The sequence below is a fragment of the Coturnix japonica genome, chromosome 1 (assembly GCF_001577835.2).
Source record: "Coturnix japonica isolate 7356 chromosome 1, Coturnix japonica 2.1, whole genome shotgun sequence".
Lineage (NCBI taxonomy): Eukaryota > Metazoa > Chordata > Aves > Galliformes > Phasianidae > Coturnix > Coturnix japonica.
Window position 1 is genome coordinate 163,934,897 of NC_029516.1, and position 18,720 is coordinate 163,953,616.

Below are 18,720 nucleotides of genomic sequence, written 5' to 3' on the forward strand. Positions count from 1 at the left end.
AGACAACCATCACTGAACTTGGTCATCAACTGCATCATAGATAATTAACAGTTTCTTTAGTTAAGAAAATGCTACTATCATGATTTGGATGTAGGCTCCTTAACAATATGAATTCACTTCCCCGAGTACCATGAGCACTATTTCAAAGCATGGGCTTCAACAATATCTGTCAAATTATTCAGTACCAGTTTCCATGGTACTGGAAATGGAGTAAAAATACAAATATTATGAAGCAGTAACCAAACACTCAACATTCTAAGAACCGAGAGCTTTACCATAAAAGTAATTGTTACATGCTATTTGTACAGCACTTTCAGCTACTGTTCTCTTCTATACTCTGTGTTAAGTAGTTTTAATTCACAAAAAAAAAAAAAGAAAAAAGAAAAGAAAGTTACCAAGGAAATATTATAGATACCAACAGAACCAGTTGCTGCTACTTTGGAGCATGATCCTGATTCACACAACTGCAGTCGAGAAGTGCTTGAGACAGATTTCAGCTTCCACATTTAATTTTAAGGAAATATCATTTGGTTTCAGCAATGAGCTCTTCAACAGAGAATAGTATTTAAAGACCCAATTAAGTCAATCTCTATTCTGAACAGCATTTTAACAGACTGTACCAGTACTTATTATAACTCAAGGCTATCTCAAATATGGATGGGTTCCTACATTAAGGCCATAAGCACCACTGTACAGATACTAAATTATAATGAGGGCTACAAAGATGGTTAAGCATCCAGAGGGGAAGACAAATGAGGGGTGTCTGAGGTCCCCTGGTATTCTCAGCCCAGAGCAGAGCAGGCTGAGGGGAGGACTGAGGGTGGCTGAGGCTCCTCACAGGGAGCAGAGAGGCAGCGCAGAGCTCTGCTCTATGTGATAGTAGTGAAAAGACAGTATTTTGAAGTTCCTTTTGATGCTAAGGGGAAAAAAATACTAATCATCCACATAAACTGTGTCAGCAGTCCTCTAAGCCCTCAAAATATCTAGCACACTTCAATTACATGAACACATGCAAACAACTCTCTAAATACTGTGTTCAAACTGTCAAACTTCAGGTGCTTAATTAAGGTGCTCTCACCACCACCTGATTGAGAGATGTAAAATAGCCTAAAACAGCAGAACTACGTCCTTCCCATCCCTTCACTCATCAACTAACATAATGTGATAACAAGAAATCTGAGGAATTAAAATGAGCAGCGGGGTAAAAAATAGAAGTACTTTTGGTGTGGTAATACTCAGACTGTGGGTCAATAGACATCGGCTTTTGGGCCAGGAACTGGTTCCTGGCATTTTATTTATGATATGGGTACAGTCCAAACATCTCTTTGGACAACAATACAGACCCTGCAACTATCTGAAAGGAGGTTGTAGAGACGTGGGGGTTGGCCTCTTCTTCCGGGTAACTAGAGATAGGGCAAGAGGTAACTGCCTTAATCTGTGCACGTGAGATTTCAGGTTGGGTATTATGAAAAAATTCTGCTGTGAAAGTGTGGTGAGGCATTGGCACAGGCAGCCTGTGGAAGTGGTAGAGTCACCATCCCTGGAGCTGTGGCACAGAGGGATGTGATTAGTGGACATGTACTGGATGGTCTCAGTGGTCTTTTCCAGCCTTGGTGATTTTATGATTCTACTGTTTTTGGTACTGATTTCCTATGGTGTCTCCTGGTGTCTGTGGGAGGTCTGCGTTGCTGATTAAACACACTTAACATCTGTATGAAAATGAAGCAGACAGAAATGACAAGCTACGTCCTGTGAGCTTTACAAGTGGGACATCTAGAAAAGCAAAAACCGACAGCCTCTGTAAGAAATTTTAAATCCTGAGATGTCACATAGGGACACAGTGGAAAAATTTACCCTGATTTTTCCATTAGTTTATTTGAGCCAAATCTATTGTGATTCTACCACAGTTTATTAGATTCAGAGTTGCTACTTTTCACTTTAGTTTCTGTATTATTAGAATGTGATCGTTCTGATGTCTCATAAGCAAAATATTTTATTTATTTAAAGTAAAGCAGTTTGGTAACAACTGTTTTTTTTTTTTTTCCCTGCTGCTGTTTATACTCTAACAACTATTTCTTCATCAATACACAGAATACTTAGGAAGACTGAAGGCTATATGTACACATCTTTGATATTTGAATGGAACAATTAACCAATCCCATATAAATAGTGTCCAATGTAGATGGATGGTTACATACACAACTATGGTAACTCAGGATTATAAACATTGTTAGAAATTTTTAATCACTATGCTTCATTTAATTCAAATTACAGAGTAACTGGTAAGCATGAAAAAAAACCCTGTATTTTGTGAGTGCATGAAAGTCACATATCCTGTGAAAACTCCACCAGCAAAAGTATCCCCAGGATGAAGAGTAACCATGATATTGGTAATTCCATCAAAGCAACATTAACTACTCCAACTGGCACTTTAAGTATAACTTGACTCAAAGGCAAATCTTAATTATTTCTGCCAGGATACAGAAAAACTCTGAAATCACAGAATCACAGAATCACAGAATCACAGAATTACCCGGGTTGGAAGGGACCTCAAGGATCATGTAGTTCCAACCCCCCTGCCTAGCAGGGCCACCAAACATACACCTTTACTAGATCAGGTTGCCCAGGGCCCCGTCCAACCTGGCCTTGAACACCTCCAAGGACGGGGCATCCTCAACCTCACTGGGCAGCCTGTTCCAGGACCTAACCACTCTTCTAGTAAAGAACTTTCCCCTAACATCCAACCTAAATCTTCCCTCCTTCAACTTAAAACCATTTCCCCTAGTCCTGCTATTATCAGCCCTTTCGAAGAGTTTACTCCCTTCCTGGGAGTAAGTTCCCTTCAGGTATTGAAAGGCTGCAATGAGGTCAGCCTTTCAATCCTCCTACTAGACTAGAAGTTCACATCTTCCTATCTATCTCTCTTTCTTTCCTTTTAAAGGTAAGAATTAGGCATACAGACACTTTAAATCTGAAGCTGTGGATACCATTTCAAGACATGCTGCAATCTCAGAATAAGGTGGGAAAAAAAAGAAGCATAAAAAGCATCGTTAAAATCATTTCAGTTTAAAATTTATGTGAAACAGACACATAATTGCATTGAGTAATAAACCAAACAGCAAAAACAGCAATTCATTATTTGCATTTCAAGTACTCCGCATATACCTTATAATATAAAAGTCACATTTTTACTGTAGTAATATAAATCTTACATGTTGTTGCAACTGATAAACATTAGTTTTGCAATTTAAGGTACAGAGAGTTGGACATGTAGAATATTTCCTTATTAAAATATTTAACTGTTAGGAAAACCATATTAATCTCACTCAGGAATTTATATTCACACTGAGAGTAACTACAGGAAAATGTCACATTTCATATAAATAAAATACAGCATGTCTGTCATCGTGATCTCCATGCAGACTGGAAACTGGGTAATGGAAACTGGGTAACAGATGATCATCAAGGTCCCAGTCTATAATTCTAAGAACTTACTTACATCTTGCAAATGAGATTCTTTCTTCTTTGCTGATAAATTTAAGTGCTTCTCTAGAATGGAGTAATATTTCTCACTTTCCTTGTCAAACTTCTTCTTCCCATCCTGAAAAACAAACATTGTCAAGTAAAGCATTCGATTAAGCGTTAACAGCTAACTTAAATTAAAAGAAAGAACAGATGCAGAAATATGTTTGATTATAAAACCATTCTGATCAATTCTGAATTGAGAGTGGACTGATCCAATTAGCAAATGCTGAATTAAGCGGGTCTTCTGTAATAAATAATAAACCCACACAACAGACTTGCGTAGTTCCCACAACGAGTATATAGAGGAGTATTTTGCTAAGAAGCTCTTTTCCAAGCGTAATAAATACACCCACCTGTCTCATGCTGTCTCTGTGGAAGAGGTAGGTGAGTATAACATATCTGATGATGATAGAGGCCTATCATCTACATTTAAGTCTAATATGTACTTATTTTCCACCCACATTCTTAAAGTATGTGGATGATGGAAAAGCACATATGTGGTTGCAAAAGGAAATCGGTCCAAAAGTCTGTTTCCAATAATTTTTGATGTGTCTGAATATTTAAGCTTTTCCCATTTAAAACAGTTATCCCATCTTTCTTTCCTAGTCCTCTTAAGCTTTTCACCATGTGCAGACAATCCTCACATTCTCGCCATGAGTCTTCTTTAATTCACGATGATACAAAAGAGAGCTACTGCTCTAAGTACATTAAGAAATATGTTGTTTTCTGTAACCCCATTTACATCATATACTTGGAAAATTTTACATCTGATATTCACAGTAGTTTAAGAAAAAGACACCTTTCTCAAAAGCTTTCCCTTAATTTTTTTTTTTTTTAAGTACCAAATTCCAAGAAACAGAAAGAGGAATTAAAGCAAATATATGATTATTACTAATAACAAGAACATTGAATTATTAAAAATGTACATCCTTTAATTGAAAGGAGTCCTCTGTCAGCGACTTCTACAATCTTAAGTAAGAACTAATGATTCTTTCCAATGTCTAACAAGTTAAGCACGTTGAAAAAACAAAGAAAGGTCAATGTGACTAGTCCTACTCACACATGTGCAAAAGCTATTAATGGTGGAAAAACTAATTACTGGACAGAACAGTATCATCAGGCCATAATCAGAGCTGCAGTGATTCTTTACATGACCCCTTTCTCCTTAGAAATTGTTATGAAGTAAACAAACAACTAGCTTGCATTTTAGATTGGTCCTGTTTTTCTTTGACATTCCATGTGAAAGTCAGGTCAGCCAGAGAAATCAGAGATAGAAAGAAGAAAAAAACTTAATGCCATCAATGAAAACTTCTCGACTAGCTGTAACAGCAGCTTGTTCCTGATTAGTTCAGATAACTGAAGTTCACAGTGACAACTATAAAAAGGATTCAAAACTTTATATTCTGAAAAAAATAACAACCCACACATATTTAGTTTGAAAAATATGCACAATTTAGTGTTCTTACTTCACTATACAACTATAATCAAATATCTTCTAAAGAAATAATAGGGAAAAGACAGAACTTGACCCAGGAAAATATTATCTAGCAAGAAATAGAATAAAATTCCCAATGCTATTCCATATTTCATTGCAGCTATGCATGGGAAAAAAGCATCTTGCATTTTGCCTCACAAAGGGAAAGAAAAGCATAAGAATTATTCTCCAAAATCTTTCCCAAAAGTAGCATTGCAAGCTGTTGGCAATCCAGGAGGCTCCTGGAATGCACTGAAGGTAAGTTTCAGAGTCAAGTAATAGGTGGCCCTACCAGGAAGGATGCAATACTGGCCTGTTGCTCACCAACGCAAATGAACTGATTGGTGACGACGGGATTAAAGCCCGCCTGGAGTGATTGGAAAAAGGCAACATCACACTCAGTTCTAAGAAGGGTAAAAAGGATGACCCTGGGAACTACTGGCCGGTCCATCTCACCCCAGTGCCAGGAAAGATGCTAAGGCACATGGAAGACAGTGAGGTGATGTGGGAGAACTGGCTGCAGGATCGAGTTCAGAGAGTGACAGTCAATGGCTCAGCGTCAGGATGGAGATTAGTGGTGAGTGGTGTCCCACAGGGGTCAGTGCTGGGACCAATACTCTTTAATATTGCCATCAAAGACATCAAGGTCAAATGCACTCTCAGCAAGTTTGCTGACGACACTAGTGAGACCCCTTATGACTCCTACATACCAATAAAAACACATATTTGAATGTACCAAAGTCTCTGAAAACTGTTTATTTCATAAATATAAACAAACAAACAAACAAACAATAGACTCAGAAGCAGGTGATTCATTTTCTGGAAGAGAAGAGAACTTCAGCTCATTCCAAGAGAACTCTCTCCTCACATACAGTCAGTGACTCACAAGCACACAGGCGCATCCCAAGTGAAGTCAGAGTTTTATCTCCTTCCAGCTCCAGCCTTTCACTTTTCAGCCTTCAAAACACTCCGTTATACAGAGCAGCTGTCCAAATGAGTCACTGGAGTCCTGGTCCCTCCAGTCTGTGCCTGTGAGATTAGAATCCTGCTTTTCTGCAATCCAAGAGGTTTATGAAATGAGTTTCCATGTGAAGCTACTCCCTTGAAGTTTAGAGAGATGGAGGAATGCCCCTGTCTGCAGATCCCAGATTGGATCAAACTCCAAGGAGCAAAGAGTTGTGGCAGAAGAAGCAAGCTCAAGCTGTCCTGTTTTCACAACAGCCAGCACTATCTATAACAAAGAACATAAGTATGTGGCCACTACGGAGATGCTCCTGCTGACCTCAGCACCATGTCTCTGGCTGCCTTTCTTCCTTGTGCATCCTTCCTGCTAGTAATCTTTATCCTTATGCTACCTTTCTGACCTGGAAATGCAGCAATCTTCTGGGGGAAAATATTAGCTAAAATATATATTTAAAAATAGATGACTTCAACAATTCAGATAATTCTAGGTAATTCAGATATATACACAACCATATATAAGAATTATGTATATATACAGATATATACACACACAAAAAGGACCAATTAAAAACAGCCGCAAGTTCTGCAGATTCTAAATATTGTATATGCCTGCCTTGGCTATTTAACTGTTCTCAGGTGGGTCAGGTCACTATGACTTAAATCAGTACAAATATATATATAGCTCTAAGTGCTTCAGATTTCCAACAGCACTATTAGGAAAGCCCTTAACCGGTCACTGAACTGGAAGTTCAGCTTCTAACATGTGAGGAAGTCTCACCAACATCCACTATTCCCTTGGCAGAGCCAAGCTGTACACTGCTGGATCCAGATATACTTCTTCTTTTGCTGCTAGCATATCCTGGCTAATCTTAGATCTATTCCTAGATAGACTATTTTTACTCTCCCCTTGTCTTAGAGTTCATACTTAGCTTCAGCATCCTAACATTTAAAATGTAAAGAAACCCTACACATTTTGTTCTGACTCATTTTCAATAGCAGTATCTTTGTGTAACCATTAAATAAACATATTTTCTAAGAGGTGATTTTAAAAGGATTTAAAAAAAGAAAATAAAACTGAAATGAAATGAGAAAACATCACAACTCACAGAATCACAGAATCACCAAGGTTGGAAAAGACCTGAAAGATCATCTAGTCCAATCTTTCACCTATTACCGGAATGGTAATAGGAAATGGTGCAGCAGTGCCACGAGTAGACAAAACTGATAGATTTGCCAGTTAACAAACTGAAGCCAATGGCAAGCTCAGCTGAATTCAGTAAAGCCTTGTTCCTTTTCTTTTTGACAAGAACTACAAAAAGGTCAATCATATGGAACACTGGGGATGGTTTGCTGCTTGGATCTTAGACTTCAAATCTGTTTTTTCATTGCCTTACAATGAAAAATTCAAAGTGTCTTTCTACAAAGTTATTTTTATTTTGTTTGGAGTTGAGGATTCTGGGGATCGTCTCTTATTTGTAAACAAGAAAAATCACACAATCACAGAACTGTGGGGGTTGGAAGGGACCTCCAGAGATCATTGAGTCCAACCCTCCTGCCAAAGCAAGTTCCCTACACCAGGTTGCACAAGTTGGCGTCCAGGCGGGTCTTCAGTATCTCCAGAGAAGGAGACTCCAAAACCCCTAGGCAGCCTGTTCCAGTGCTCCATCACCCTCACCATAAAGAAGTTCTTGTGCACATTCATGTGGAACTTCCTATGCTCCAGTTTCTGTCCATTTATCCTTGTCCTGTCTCCACACACTGCTGAAAAGAATCTGGACTCACCACTTTGCCCCCCACACCTCAGATATTTATAGACCGGGATCAGGTCCCCTCTCAGTCTTCTTTTCTCAAGGCTAAACAGACCCAGTTCCCTTAGCCTTTCTTCACAGGAGAGATGCCCCAGGCCCTTTACCATCTTTGTGAAAAAAAGAAAAGAACCAAAGAAAAGAAGAACTACAGAGTGCAAACTGAAGTAAACAATCTTCAGAAGTCTTAGGAGTTTAGATCACTTGGATTTCATGGTGGATGTGAGGTTCAAGCCTTAAACTTACGAGAAGAAAACCACATTATCTTCATTTCATATTGCCGTAGGTCTTCCTTAGAAATTAGAAACGACATCCATTTATGTATTATTTGCAGACAGTATGAAGTGAAACAAAACCGTATCTTAAAGAAGCAATTTCTGTTTAATATGAAATGGGGTTAACACAGCCTTAAGTCTTGACTTATGTTACTTATAACTGCTAGTGAAAAATCAATCTGAAGCCAAATTCATCATCTAAAAAATGTAATTACCTAGAAACTATAAATCTTGAGATCAAGTCTTTTCTAAAAAATAACCATATGCAAACTATGAAAATGCAGAAAGCAATATGGTGTGTAAGACAAAAATAATTATAATAAAAAGAATATATTGCCACTATGAAAAATAGTAAAGCAATAAACAGAAAATACAGGAGTGTTCAGAAGCACTAAAACTACAAAGATAGATATTAAAAACTGGCAGTCTAAAAGATAACCACATTTCATATCAGGTATGAGATGCATAGAACTACCAACGTATCATAAACAGCCTCAAACCAATCTAAGCTTGGGATGGAACTCACATCTGTGTAGAACACTGAATAACCCTGTAAGAGATAATTAATTTTCAGGTTCATAAAGTTCTAAAGAAAATTTTCCTTTTGTGACGTCTTCTGTAATGACAGATCCAACTATCAGGTAGTTCTTAAAGCTTTTTCTGGAAGTGGAGAATCTTACAGCCTTTTCATAACACTCTGTCTAATTGTATCAGAAGTGTGTATACAGAATTTCCTTATGGTGAAACCAAAAGAATTTAAAAAAGCAGAAAATTTTCACTGGTTTGATGAAATCTAGAATTCCTTTGAAACTATGAAGCAGCTATGATTAAGTGAGCAAATAAAAGCAGTTGGCCTTGTGTTCGAAAGAAGCTATTTGTTTCTCTCCAAAAAGATGTCTCTTGAAATGGAAAAACAATATTCTAAGTTCCCAGTACTGCTGTCAAAAGACATGCAAACCCGCCAATGCTGGCAGGTTGCAAAGCAGGACACGTTAGGTTCCCTATTATTAAGCTGCAGATTTGCTGTGAGTTTATTTGGTGTTTGTCTATTCCAGGAGTAGTTGCTAGATGTCTGGGAATCTGTTACATTCCTGCCCAAACAGCAGGACTGGTAAGTCTACACACGTAATCCAGTTTTATTGTCTTTACTGTCTCCTAAATAGAAAGTATTTTGGTGGAGTATCATACTTAGGCTATTATTCAGTATATTACTGAGTGCTGTTATAGAGATTCCTAGAACAGCAGACAGAGATCTTTAAAACTCTTAAGCACATTTAAAACACTTTTCTGAAGTCAAAAATGCTTTATTATAACAGTACGAGGGTCTCCCATTCCTAGCCAAATCTAGAAACCTCACATGATTTTAAAGTTACTGAAGCTGTTTAGGAATTCAGAAAAAAAACTCAAATTAATTCTGTTCACTGTATAAAAAGTCATATGGCAATACAATTATTTTTAAAGAAATCAATGCCCCTATGTATGCTGATTAGAAATTACACCGAATGATACAACTTACGTGATGGAAGGCAAGGAACAAACTCAGATTTGGGACATATTGATCTTCAGAAATAAAAAGCAATCAGCAACAATGCATGTTGTGATCCTGAATATTCAAAATGGCACCTACTTTTTTAAGATAATGGCATATTGAATGGCATTTGTATTGCCTTCAATCTACAGAAAGTACAAAAAGATCACTTCATCCCCCAAAATACTGCAAAGAACGTAATGTTATACAGATAAATGGATTCTGAAAGATCACTTTACAACGTCACATATTGCTTTAATTTAAAAGCAGAAGATAAAAATATATTTTTCTGATGTAGTTATTTCTATTTTTAAATGCTCTTTGGAGATCTCTCCTGTTTGCATCAAATGATCTGCCAACATCCCTGACCTCCAGGCAGCAGCACACATTCAACCCTGCTTGCCTTCCCATGACAGCACGTCACTGTGATGTGACCACAGCTCTTATCTGAGGAGAACCAGAGGCATGTTATGAGAAAATTTAAAAAAAAAAAAAAAAGAAAAGAAAATAAAAAGATAAAGGAAACAGTCTGGGGTTAATGTCAAAAGTGATTTTGTTTTGTTTTGAAAGCAGCTATTTTGAGTCTCTCTTGCAACACTGATAAAGGAACACAAACTCTCACTTTGGGGGGAAAAGCCACCCTTCCCCAGTGCTGAAGTTAAATTCAGCCAGTGTGCTCAGCTTATTTTGCAGGGAGGGACAGTCTCTTCACCACAGCATCCATCTGCAGTGACCCCTTCTTGGCCAGCCTGACAGGAACAAATTGTTCTGTGGTGGTTATCAATGATCTGCACTGTCGGATTGAGTGCGTCATCAGCAATCTTGCCGTTTACACTAAGCTCAGTAGTACAGTCAGCACAATTGAAGGAAGGGATGCCAACCAAGGGGACCTGGACAAACATGAGAAGTGGGTCCGTGTGAGTTTAATGTGGTTCTGTACGGTGCTGCACTTGGATGGAAGCATTCCCAGCTATGTGTACCAACTGGGAAAAGTACTGACTGAGAGACACCCCACAGAAAATGACTTGGGGGTTCTGGTGGATGAAAAGCTGGGCATGAGTTAGCAGTGCGTGCCTGTGGCCCAGAAGGCCAAGCTGTGGATGCCCCATCTCTGCATCTCTTCAGGTGTTCAAGTTCTATCTAGTGGATAGCAACCCTGCCCATGACAGAGGACTGGAATTAAGGTGATCTTTAAGGTCCCTTCCAACCCAAGTCATTCTGTGATTCAAAATAATAAAGCTGATTCATCTGGCAGGAATATTTGTTGGGCCTTCCGTATCTACATCAAGAGACATTTAAGTCTCAGATAATTATGCCCACTTTTCCAGCTGCTATTATCACCACACATTGGAGTGGATTTATTTTATAAATTGTATAAATCCATTGTGTGAAAAGAGGAATTGCTACAAATGGTAGAAGAGCCATATTTGTAAATGCCCAGAGCCCTGCAGATACTGCTCCACAGAGAGAACAAAACCCTGGATAATAAAAAACAACACAAAAACATGCAGCATGGACAGAAATCCATGGCAACACAGCCAAGTGTGTCAATAAAATGAATTTTCATTTAGAACGTGAAGCATTATTCTACCACGTGTGCAGACTCATAGACCCAACTTCATCTGGGTAATAACCAAACATAATAGAAGTATTTTTTATGCCATTATCTTAAAAAATCCACAGAAGAAAAGGAAGTGGAGAAAGAAATCCTCATTCCCCCTAAGACTGCTACAACAAAACACACAGTTTATAACAGAATTAGATCAACAGATTAATTGAGTCCTGTCCCGCTCCAGGCCATGGGCAACAGGACATGGGCAAGTGGACACTTCCTGTATTTCTCTTCAATTTTCCTCAAGACTCTTGAGGGTTCTCGTTTGCAACCCAACCTTGAGACCTCTTTTTCCTCCTTAACCTTCAGAGGTGTAGAATGTCATCCCTCCCTACTGCGCCCACTTCCCAGCTAGGAGCAAGGGAAGAAAGGACATAACAGATGAGCCTAGCCAAGATATCCTATTGAGACGGAGAAAATTTTATTTTATTTTTTAATTGAAAACATTTGCCAAATCCTTCCTGCATCTAAGCACTGATTAAGGGGTTTAGTTCCCCAGTGAACTGGAAATTAAGTCTGGAGGCAGTAATAGATGCCTTTGCTTGTACTTTTAATCACTGCACAGGAGGAGTGCAGCAGGATTCCAGCAGCCATGTGGGGTCAGGATGCAACCTCCCTGAATCCTTAAATGTGATGCTGATTTTTGTGAGCTGACTTAAATTAGCAAGGAAACAGCCTTAATTTAATTAGAAAACTTGCATATTTGCTTACGTGTTTATGTTCTCTTGCTATTTTTCAAAATTAGGGGTGATGCAGGCTACCTACATTTACTTTTTTTTTCATGAAATCATAAACAGAATCACAAACAGAATCACAAAATCATCTTGGTTGGAAAAGATATTCAAGATCATCAAGTCCAACCATCAGCTTGAACTACTAAGTCACATCACTAAACCACGTACCTTAGTGCCGTGACCAAACATCCATTACACACCTCCAGGGATGGGGGACTCTACTACTTCCCTGGGCATCCCATTCCAATGCTTAACCATCCTTTCTGTGAAGAAATTCTTCCAGATATCCAATCTAAACTTCCCTTGTGGCAACTCGAGGTCATTTTCTCGCATTCTATCACTTTTCATCAGAAATTGGAGAACAACCCCCATCTCACCATAATCTCCTTTCAGGTAGTTGTAGGGAATGATGAGGTCTCCCCTCAGCCTTCCACTGATTTCATCTTCCATTTTGTTCTCAATCTGGTAGTTCACAGTTGGATTTGGTATCTCGCTATGACTGAAAGTAAAACAAAAGCCCTACCTCAAGTTGTCCCTTGGGATCTTCTAATTAGTAACTTCATTCTCACCAGACAATCTTCCCCACAAACAAGACTCACCGCCCTTCCTCAATTAACCAGTTCCTTTCACATATCGTGTTTCCCATACTAATCCCAATCTAAGCTAAATTGTCTCAGGCAGTGTGCTTTAAATGTCCTGCTGAAATGGAGATAGGTTTAATCCACTCCATTTTCTTGCCTGGAGAATAAGTTATTTTATCAAAAAGGATATCAGGTAACTCTGGCACAAACCATTTTTGTATATCTGTGTTGCATTTAAACTCAAAACAGCTGGCCATCAGTCTTCCCAGCTTGGGCTGTTCCTGCTTCCTCCCCAGTCTGCTTCCCTCTCCAGTTCTGACTGACAGTAAAATGCTCCAAAACCAGGGGACACAAGGACCAGATCACGAGCAGCAGATGTAGCTTGTAATGAAACACATTCTGCCTTACCCGCTGGAGCAAGGTCATTTGTTTTTCACTGTGAAAGGAACGCTGGGATTTCCAACAATTGCTATCATTTGATTAGGTATCAAGGAAAACAGTTCACTCAGATAGGCATTCCGGCATATCTTAGAGCTCTTGAATACCTGTCTAGAACTCTGTTTTCAGAGCTCTCTGATAAGCTTAAATATATACGTATATTTTATGTTATGCTCCTCAGCTTTGAGACCATACAAGTAATAAGCAGTGGCTGCACACCTACATCATGTGAGCACAGAGGTAAACACAGATGCAAGAAAATTAATCCAGCACTAAACATGGACTTGTTTCCCAAGTAGAAAAGAATTCACAGCTTTGAATGAATGAATGAATGAAAGTAATGATAATAAAAAAAAAAATAAAAAAATCCCTTGGGCCAAAATAAATAACTTTATGAAACAAACAGATGGAACTGTTATGAAGAAACAAAATGCTTCTTTTAAGTCTTAAAAACAAAATTGCTTCTGTTTCCTTTGATCTGATTAAGTTACTCTGAAGGTCAACAAACATCGGAAGAAATATTGCTAAATATTGTACTGGATGAATAAAAAGAGTCATGAAGGTTTGCCTTTACTGCACACAGCCCATCACACAATGATCTCACCACCGTTACCAGCTGGGGACTTGCAGACCACATTTACCAAAAAAGGCCAAGTGCTTCATGCTTGAAATCTTTTCCCAGTTAGCTCACCGGGCTTTTGCTAGGATTTGTACAATAATTGCAGAGGTCATTTTTTTTCTTTTCATGCTCAGATGGAGTAAATCAACAGGCTATCCAATGCAAAGCCGCGTTTGTGTAGTCTCTGGAGACAACTCAGCTCCACTTAAACTGAGTGTGTACAGAAAAGGAAGAACTGAAATATGTGCAATAAAAACAGAGGAGCAAGTAGTATAAATCCAGAAGAGCAAGTAATGCAGATTTGTATATTGTTAGATTGATTACAAATGCTAATGTTTAACGGGAAGTGTTTCTCAAATCTGCTGCCTACCTTCAGATTTTTGAAGTGCATATGAACAACTGGTCTTTAATGTTATTCTTGTGGCATTCTAAAACACTTGAACTTTGCACTCTGAGTGTACAAAGTACAGCTTTGTAATGTCAACAGGATATATTTTATCCTCCATATTGTCTTTGATTTCTGTAATCATATGTTTCGCCTACGCTTCATGTAGTTTAGAAAAAAGAATATAACATTTTCAGTCTTCATATTAAATATGACCTTTACAGCAGCAAAATCTTGCAAGTTATTTTTAATTATTATAACATGTAGATCATCTTAATGACAAATGTCATTATTTCATACAGTTTTTGTGTATGTGCACACGTGTATGGTGGGGCAGCAAGGGCGGTCTGCTTGTTTTTCTCTCCAGCTGAACTTTACCTCGTACTTCAGATAGAAAGAAGCTGAGAAAGTCTTCTAAAGCACTGTCTACTCACATTCTCTTTACCAAAACCTGAAAGTGATAACTAGCAACATTTCCTATTACACATTTTATTAAAATAGCTAACAATTCTTTGCCTTAAAAGTAGTTGTGAAACTCAGCTTAACAAAGTACAGAAATGAATAATTTCAAAGCTCAGTTAGAAGAGAAATAAATAATGTAACGCTCACTACTGCTTATAAAATATGCTCTTACAATGGAAGGCTGATCACAAAGACCAACCGCTTGCATCTCTAACTGCTGAAATTCCATTTCAAAGTTATATAGAATTAATCCTATTGTTCTGTGCCAAATCTCTGAAGTGTCAGTCCATGAAATGGCACAATGCACATTCCTTTAAGTTTACTATTCATGAAAGATTTAATGTTGGGGTTTCTTAAAAAGGAGAGAGATGGCAGAGAAATAGAAGAGTATTTGTGTTTCACTTCACAATTCTACACTGTTTTAAGTTAACAGTGGGGAAAAGCAAGCTCAAACTTGCTATTATAGAGCAGAAAGCAACACTTGTTTAGAGAAGACGCATTTACAGCAGATCTCAAATAAAAAATGACATTCTTAGAGTCCTGTGAAACTTGGTATAGAAATCCAAGTAACAGGAACACGTTCAAGTTTCTTGTTTGCTGTCAATTCATGCCATCCCAGAGGAGTTCGAAGAGTTGAATCTCTGCACAAGCCTTCATAACTGCAGATACATAAATAGCTGCCTAAACTTGTCCTGTACATACACATGTTCATAAATTCTCAAGGCTTTAACCAAGTGAACAGCAACAGAGGTAAATACTCTGATCATGTTCTCTATTTCACTAAAAAAGAGTTCTGAAAAAAAAATAATATCTCCTATATTTCAAACTGGTCTTGCTATTCCTAGATTGCATGATTCTATTTTTTAATTATAAGAAAATCAGAATTAAATGTTGTTTATCATCCATTTTTTGTATTGAATTTATATTTGTAGATAAAAATCAACACCAAGAGATACGTATGAAACTGCTTGAGATATGAAACTGATGAGGAATAATGATTTCAGGTTGAGCCAAAGGAGATTCAGGTTGGATACAAGCAAAACTTTCTCCTCTGAAAAACTGGTAATGCATTGGAACGAGCTGCCCAGGGAGATGGTGGAGTCATCCTCCATGGAGGTGTTCAAGAAATGCAGAGATGTGGAGCTGAGGGACACTATTTAATAAGCATGGTAGTAATGGATTGATGGTTGGATTATACAATCTTAGTGGACTTTTCCAGCCTTAATGATTCTATTTATGGGTGGAATGAATCTCTCATTATTTAACTTGAAAATTGTGTTCCATGAGCAGTGAAAGCAAATAGTTTGGCATTTTATAAAGCTCTGTGCTGCAAAAGGTCTCTGTGTCGTATTGATGTGTCAAGCCAATATACTGGTGCCCAAAGCACACATAGCATTGCATAATAAAATGCCCTAGGCATGGAAAGGAGAGTGAGTAGCAAATCCAGGTTTGCCTGTACTCATTCAGAACACTGTTGTGTGACCACTGGCATATCAAACTGTTCCCACATATTGTAACATGGGTAAATGTCCATACTTTTCCTGGAGTGGATATAGAAAGGAGAAACTAGCCCTTGTGATAAACTGAGCAGAGAGGACTTGGTGTGTTCTGTAGTGCTCCAGAATCAATGCTGAACAATTGCTGATTCAAAAAACAAGAGTCACCTTCAATTAAACCATTAAAATATTCTGATATCTACTGAGTGATACAACCCAAAGAGACAGAATTGTTTTATACATATTTCTGCACCATATGATCTGCCTACAGATCTTCTTTCTGATGTACCAGGACCATCAATAGCACAGCAGGTTAAGCTTCAAACAGAGTTCTCAGCAGAGAAGAATGATATCCCTTAAACTGTAGGAATACAAAATGAAATGGCAGCACAAAGAGCTGAACAACACAACTACAGCCTCCTGAGAACTAAAAATAGTTCTGTGCTGTGATTACATTTGATTTGTGCTGCACAGTAAACAAACTCCCACCCCTGCATCTTACAGCAGCAGGGTGGGACAAGAAAAGAATGCTGTTGTACACAAAAACATATCAAGTGAGAAGTTAAAACCCATCAATTTCAGAGAAAGCTGACCTCAGGTTCACTGCAAAAATTCTTCTCAAACATTTACTTAGTTCCTGTGCGGAAGTAGTTTCATCTGTTTTCTACACATTCCCATCAGCAGTATCAGCAGTACAAAAAGCATAAGCCTTGGTCTCTCCAACATCTCTGCTCTCCCTCTGAGGCTGCTTTAGCACAGCACAGACACAACCTGAGCTACAACATCAAAGATTTTCATTTAACCTTACAGATGGAAAGCTTCCCAGAAAATGTTATGATTGATACAGAATGCTTCAGAAGTAGCGTATTTGTGTAGACAGAAGGAGAGATTTTAGCTGTATCTCTAATTGACTATCACAGACTTCATGCATCTCTGTGATCAACATGGTCACAGAAAAACACTTAAAAATCCAGGATCAGACTGAAAATAGCTCTTCTAGTATAAGTTAATTTGAACATCATTTTCCCCAGTAACGTCTGATTTTCTGACTACTGAAGCCTCACAGAGGCAGTCAGCACTATTTCACTAACACACATGTAAGATTTGGCTCAAATCACCAACTACAGGTGAGAATCTCTGGGCAATCACCACACTGCATTGGCTGTGAGGCGCAAAGGGAAGTCAGATGCAAATGGTATGCTTACAGCACAGAGATTTCTCTTGGTTGTCACACAACATCCACATCAGGATCATTGCAGCCATGGTAAATGTTTGAATCCTTGAGTGGTTCTGTGATATTCAAGATGTAACGTAACACAAATGCAGACATTGAGAAAGAAATGCAACTTCAGATGGTAAGAAAGTGCAGTATTCACGATAAATAGCAAGACCTGAACCCTATGCATGTGCTCAGTCTTTAACTCCAAATCTCAATTACCTCCTTCTCTGAAACAAGTAATTCCATCTAATTTACTAGAGATTATGAGGATGGTTATCAAAAATATATTTGAATACATATGCCTGCTCTCAATCCAGCTTTCAAAATGCATCCATACATAAATGGGAAATGAAAAAGAATTCTTAAAACAACCACTTACTTTTGCTGCTCCTATTTGTTCTTTACGGAACTTCTCCAGTGGTGCTATGAGCACATCATTCGCATTCTGGATCTGAAAAGTCAAACACAAAGCATATCTATTCAATATAGAGCATTTGCAGAAATTGGAGTCACTCTATTTCTGAGTATGTACAAGAAGGGAAAATCCACGTCAATAACATCCTGATGGCAGCATATGGATAGAGTTCAAATAATGTTCACTGTCAGGGGAAATCATGCAGCAGATCCTCCTGGAAGCTATGCTAAGGCATATGGAGACAGGGAAGTGATGTGGGATAACCAGCGCAACTTCACCATGGGCAGATCCTGCCCGATCAATCTTGTCAGTTTTTATGATAACGAATCTGTGTAAGAAGACATGGGAAGAGCCACTGATGTCATCTATCTGGACATCAGTAAGATCTCTGACACTGTCCCCCACAACATCCTTCTCCCCAAATTAGAAATAGATGCATGCGATAGGTGGACTGTTTGATGGATGTGGAACTGATTGCGAGACTGTACTCAGAGAGTGGTGGTCAATGGCTCATTATCCACATGGAGATCAGTGATAGTGGCATCCCACAGGGGTCAGTGCTGGGACCAATACTCTTTAATATTTACATCAAAGACATTAACAGTGGGGTTGAATATACCCTCAGCAAGTTTGCTGATGACACCAAGCAATTGGGTGAGGTCAATACACCCAAGGGACAGGATGCCATCCAGATGGACCTAGATAAGCTTGAGCAGTGGGCCCAGGTGAACCTCCTGGAGTTCAACAAATCCAAGTGTAATGTCTTGTACCTGGGTAATGGTAACACCCACTAATGAGACAGGGATAAAAGAATGGAGCACAGCCATGCCATGAACGATCTGAAGGCACTGGCAGATTGGAAACTGGACAGGATCCAGAAACGTGCCCTTAAAGCCCAGAAAGCCAGCCCTATTCTAAGCTGAATTAAACAGAGCGTGGTCAGAAGGTTGAGGGTGTTGATCCTGCCCCTCTGCTCTGTGCTGGTGAGATCTCACCTGGAGTTCTGTGTCTAAATGTGGAGTCCTCAGTACAGGAGAAGTGTGGACCTGTTAGAGCATGTCCAGGTGAGGGCTACCAATATAATCCACGGGATGGAACAGCTCTCCTATGAGGACGGGCTGAGAGAGCTGGATCTGTTCAGCCTGGGAAAGAGAAGGCTCCAGGGAGACATGAGAGCAGCCTTTTGGCT

The 18,720-nt window shown here is 38.8% G+C and overlaps 1 protein-coding gene across 1 annotated transcript in view; it reads right to left on the reverse strand.

The window, feature by feature from the left end:
* Window positions 1-18,720, reverse strand: part of ARHGAP42 (Rho GTPase activating protein 42) — a 144,635-nt gene that overhangs the window by 48,848 nt on the left and 77,067 nt on the right. Inside the window, exons 4-5 of the mRNA XM_015852280.2 lie at window positions 17,496-17,567; window positions 3,500-3,601 (exon numbers count right to left, since the gene is read on the reverse strand). Coding sequence (XP_015707766.1) covers window positions 3,500-3,601; window positions 17,496-17,567 — 174 coding nt within the window. The remainder of the gene's footprint in view (window positions 1-3,499; window positions 3,602-17,495; window positions 17,568-18,720) is intronic.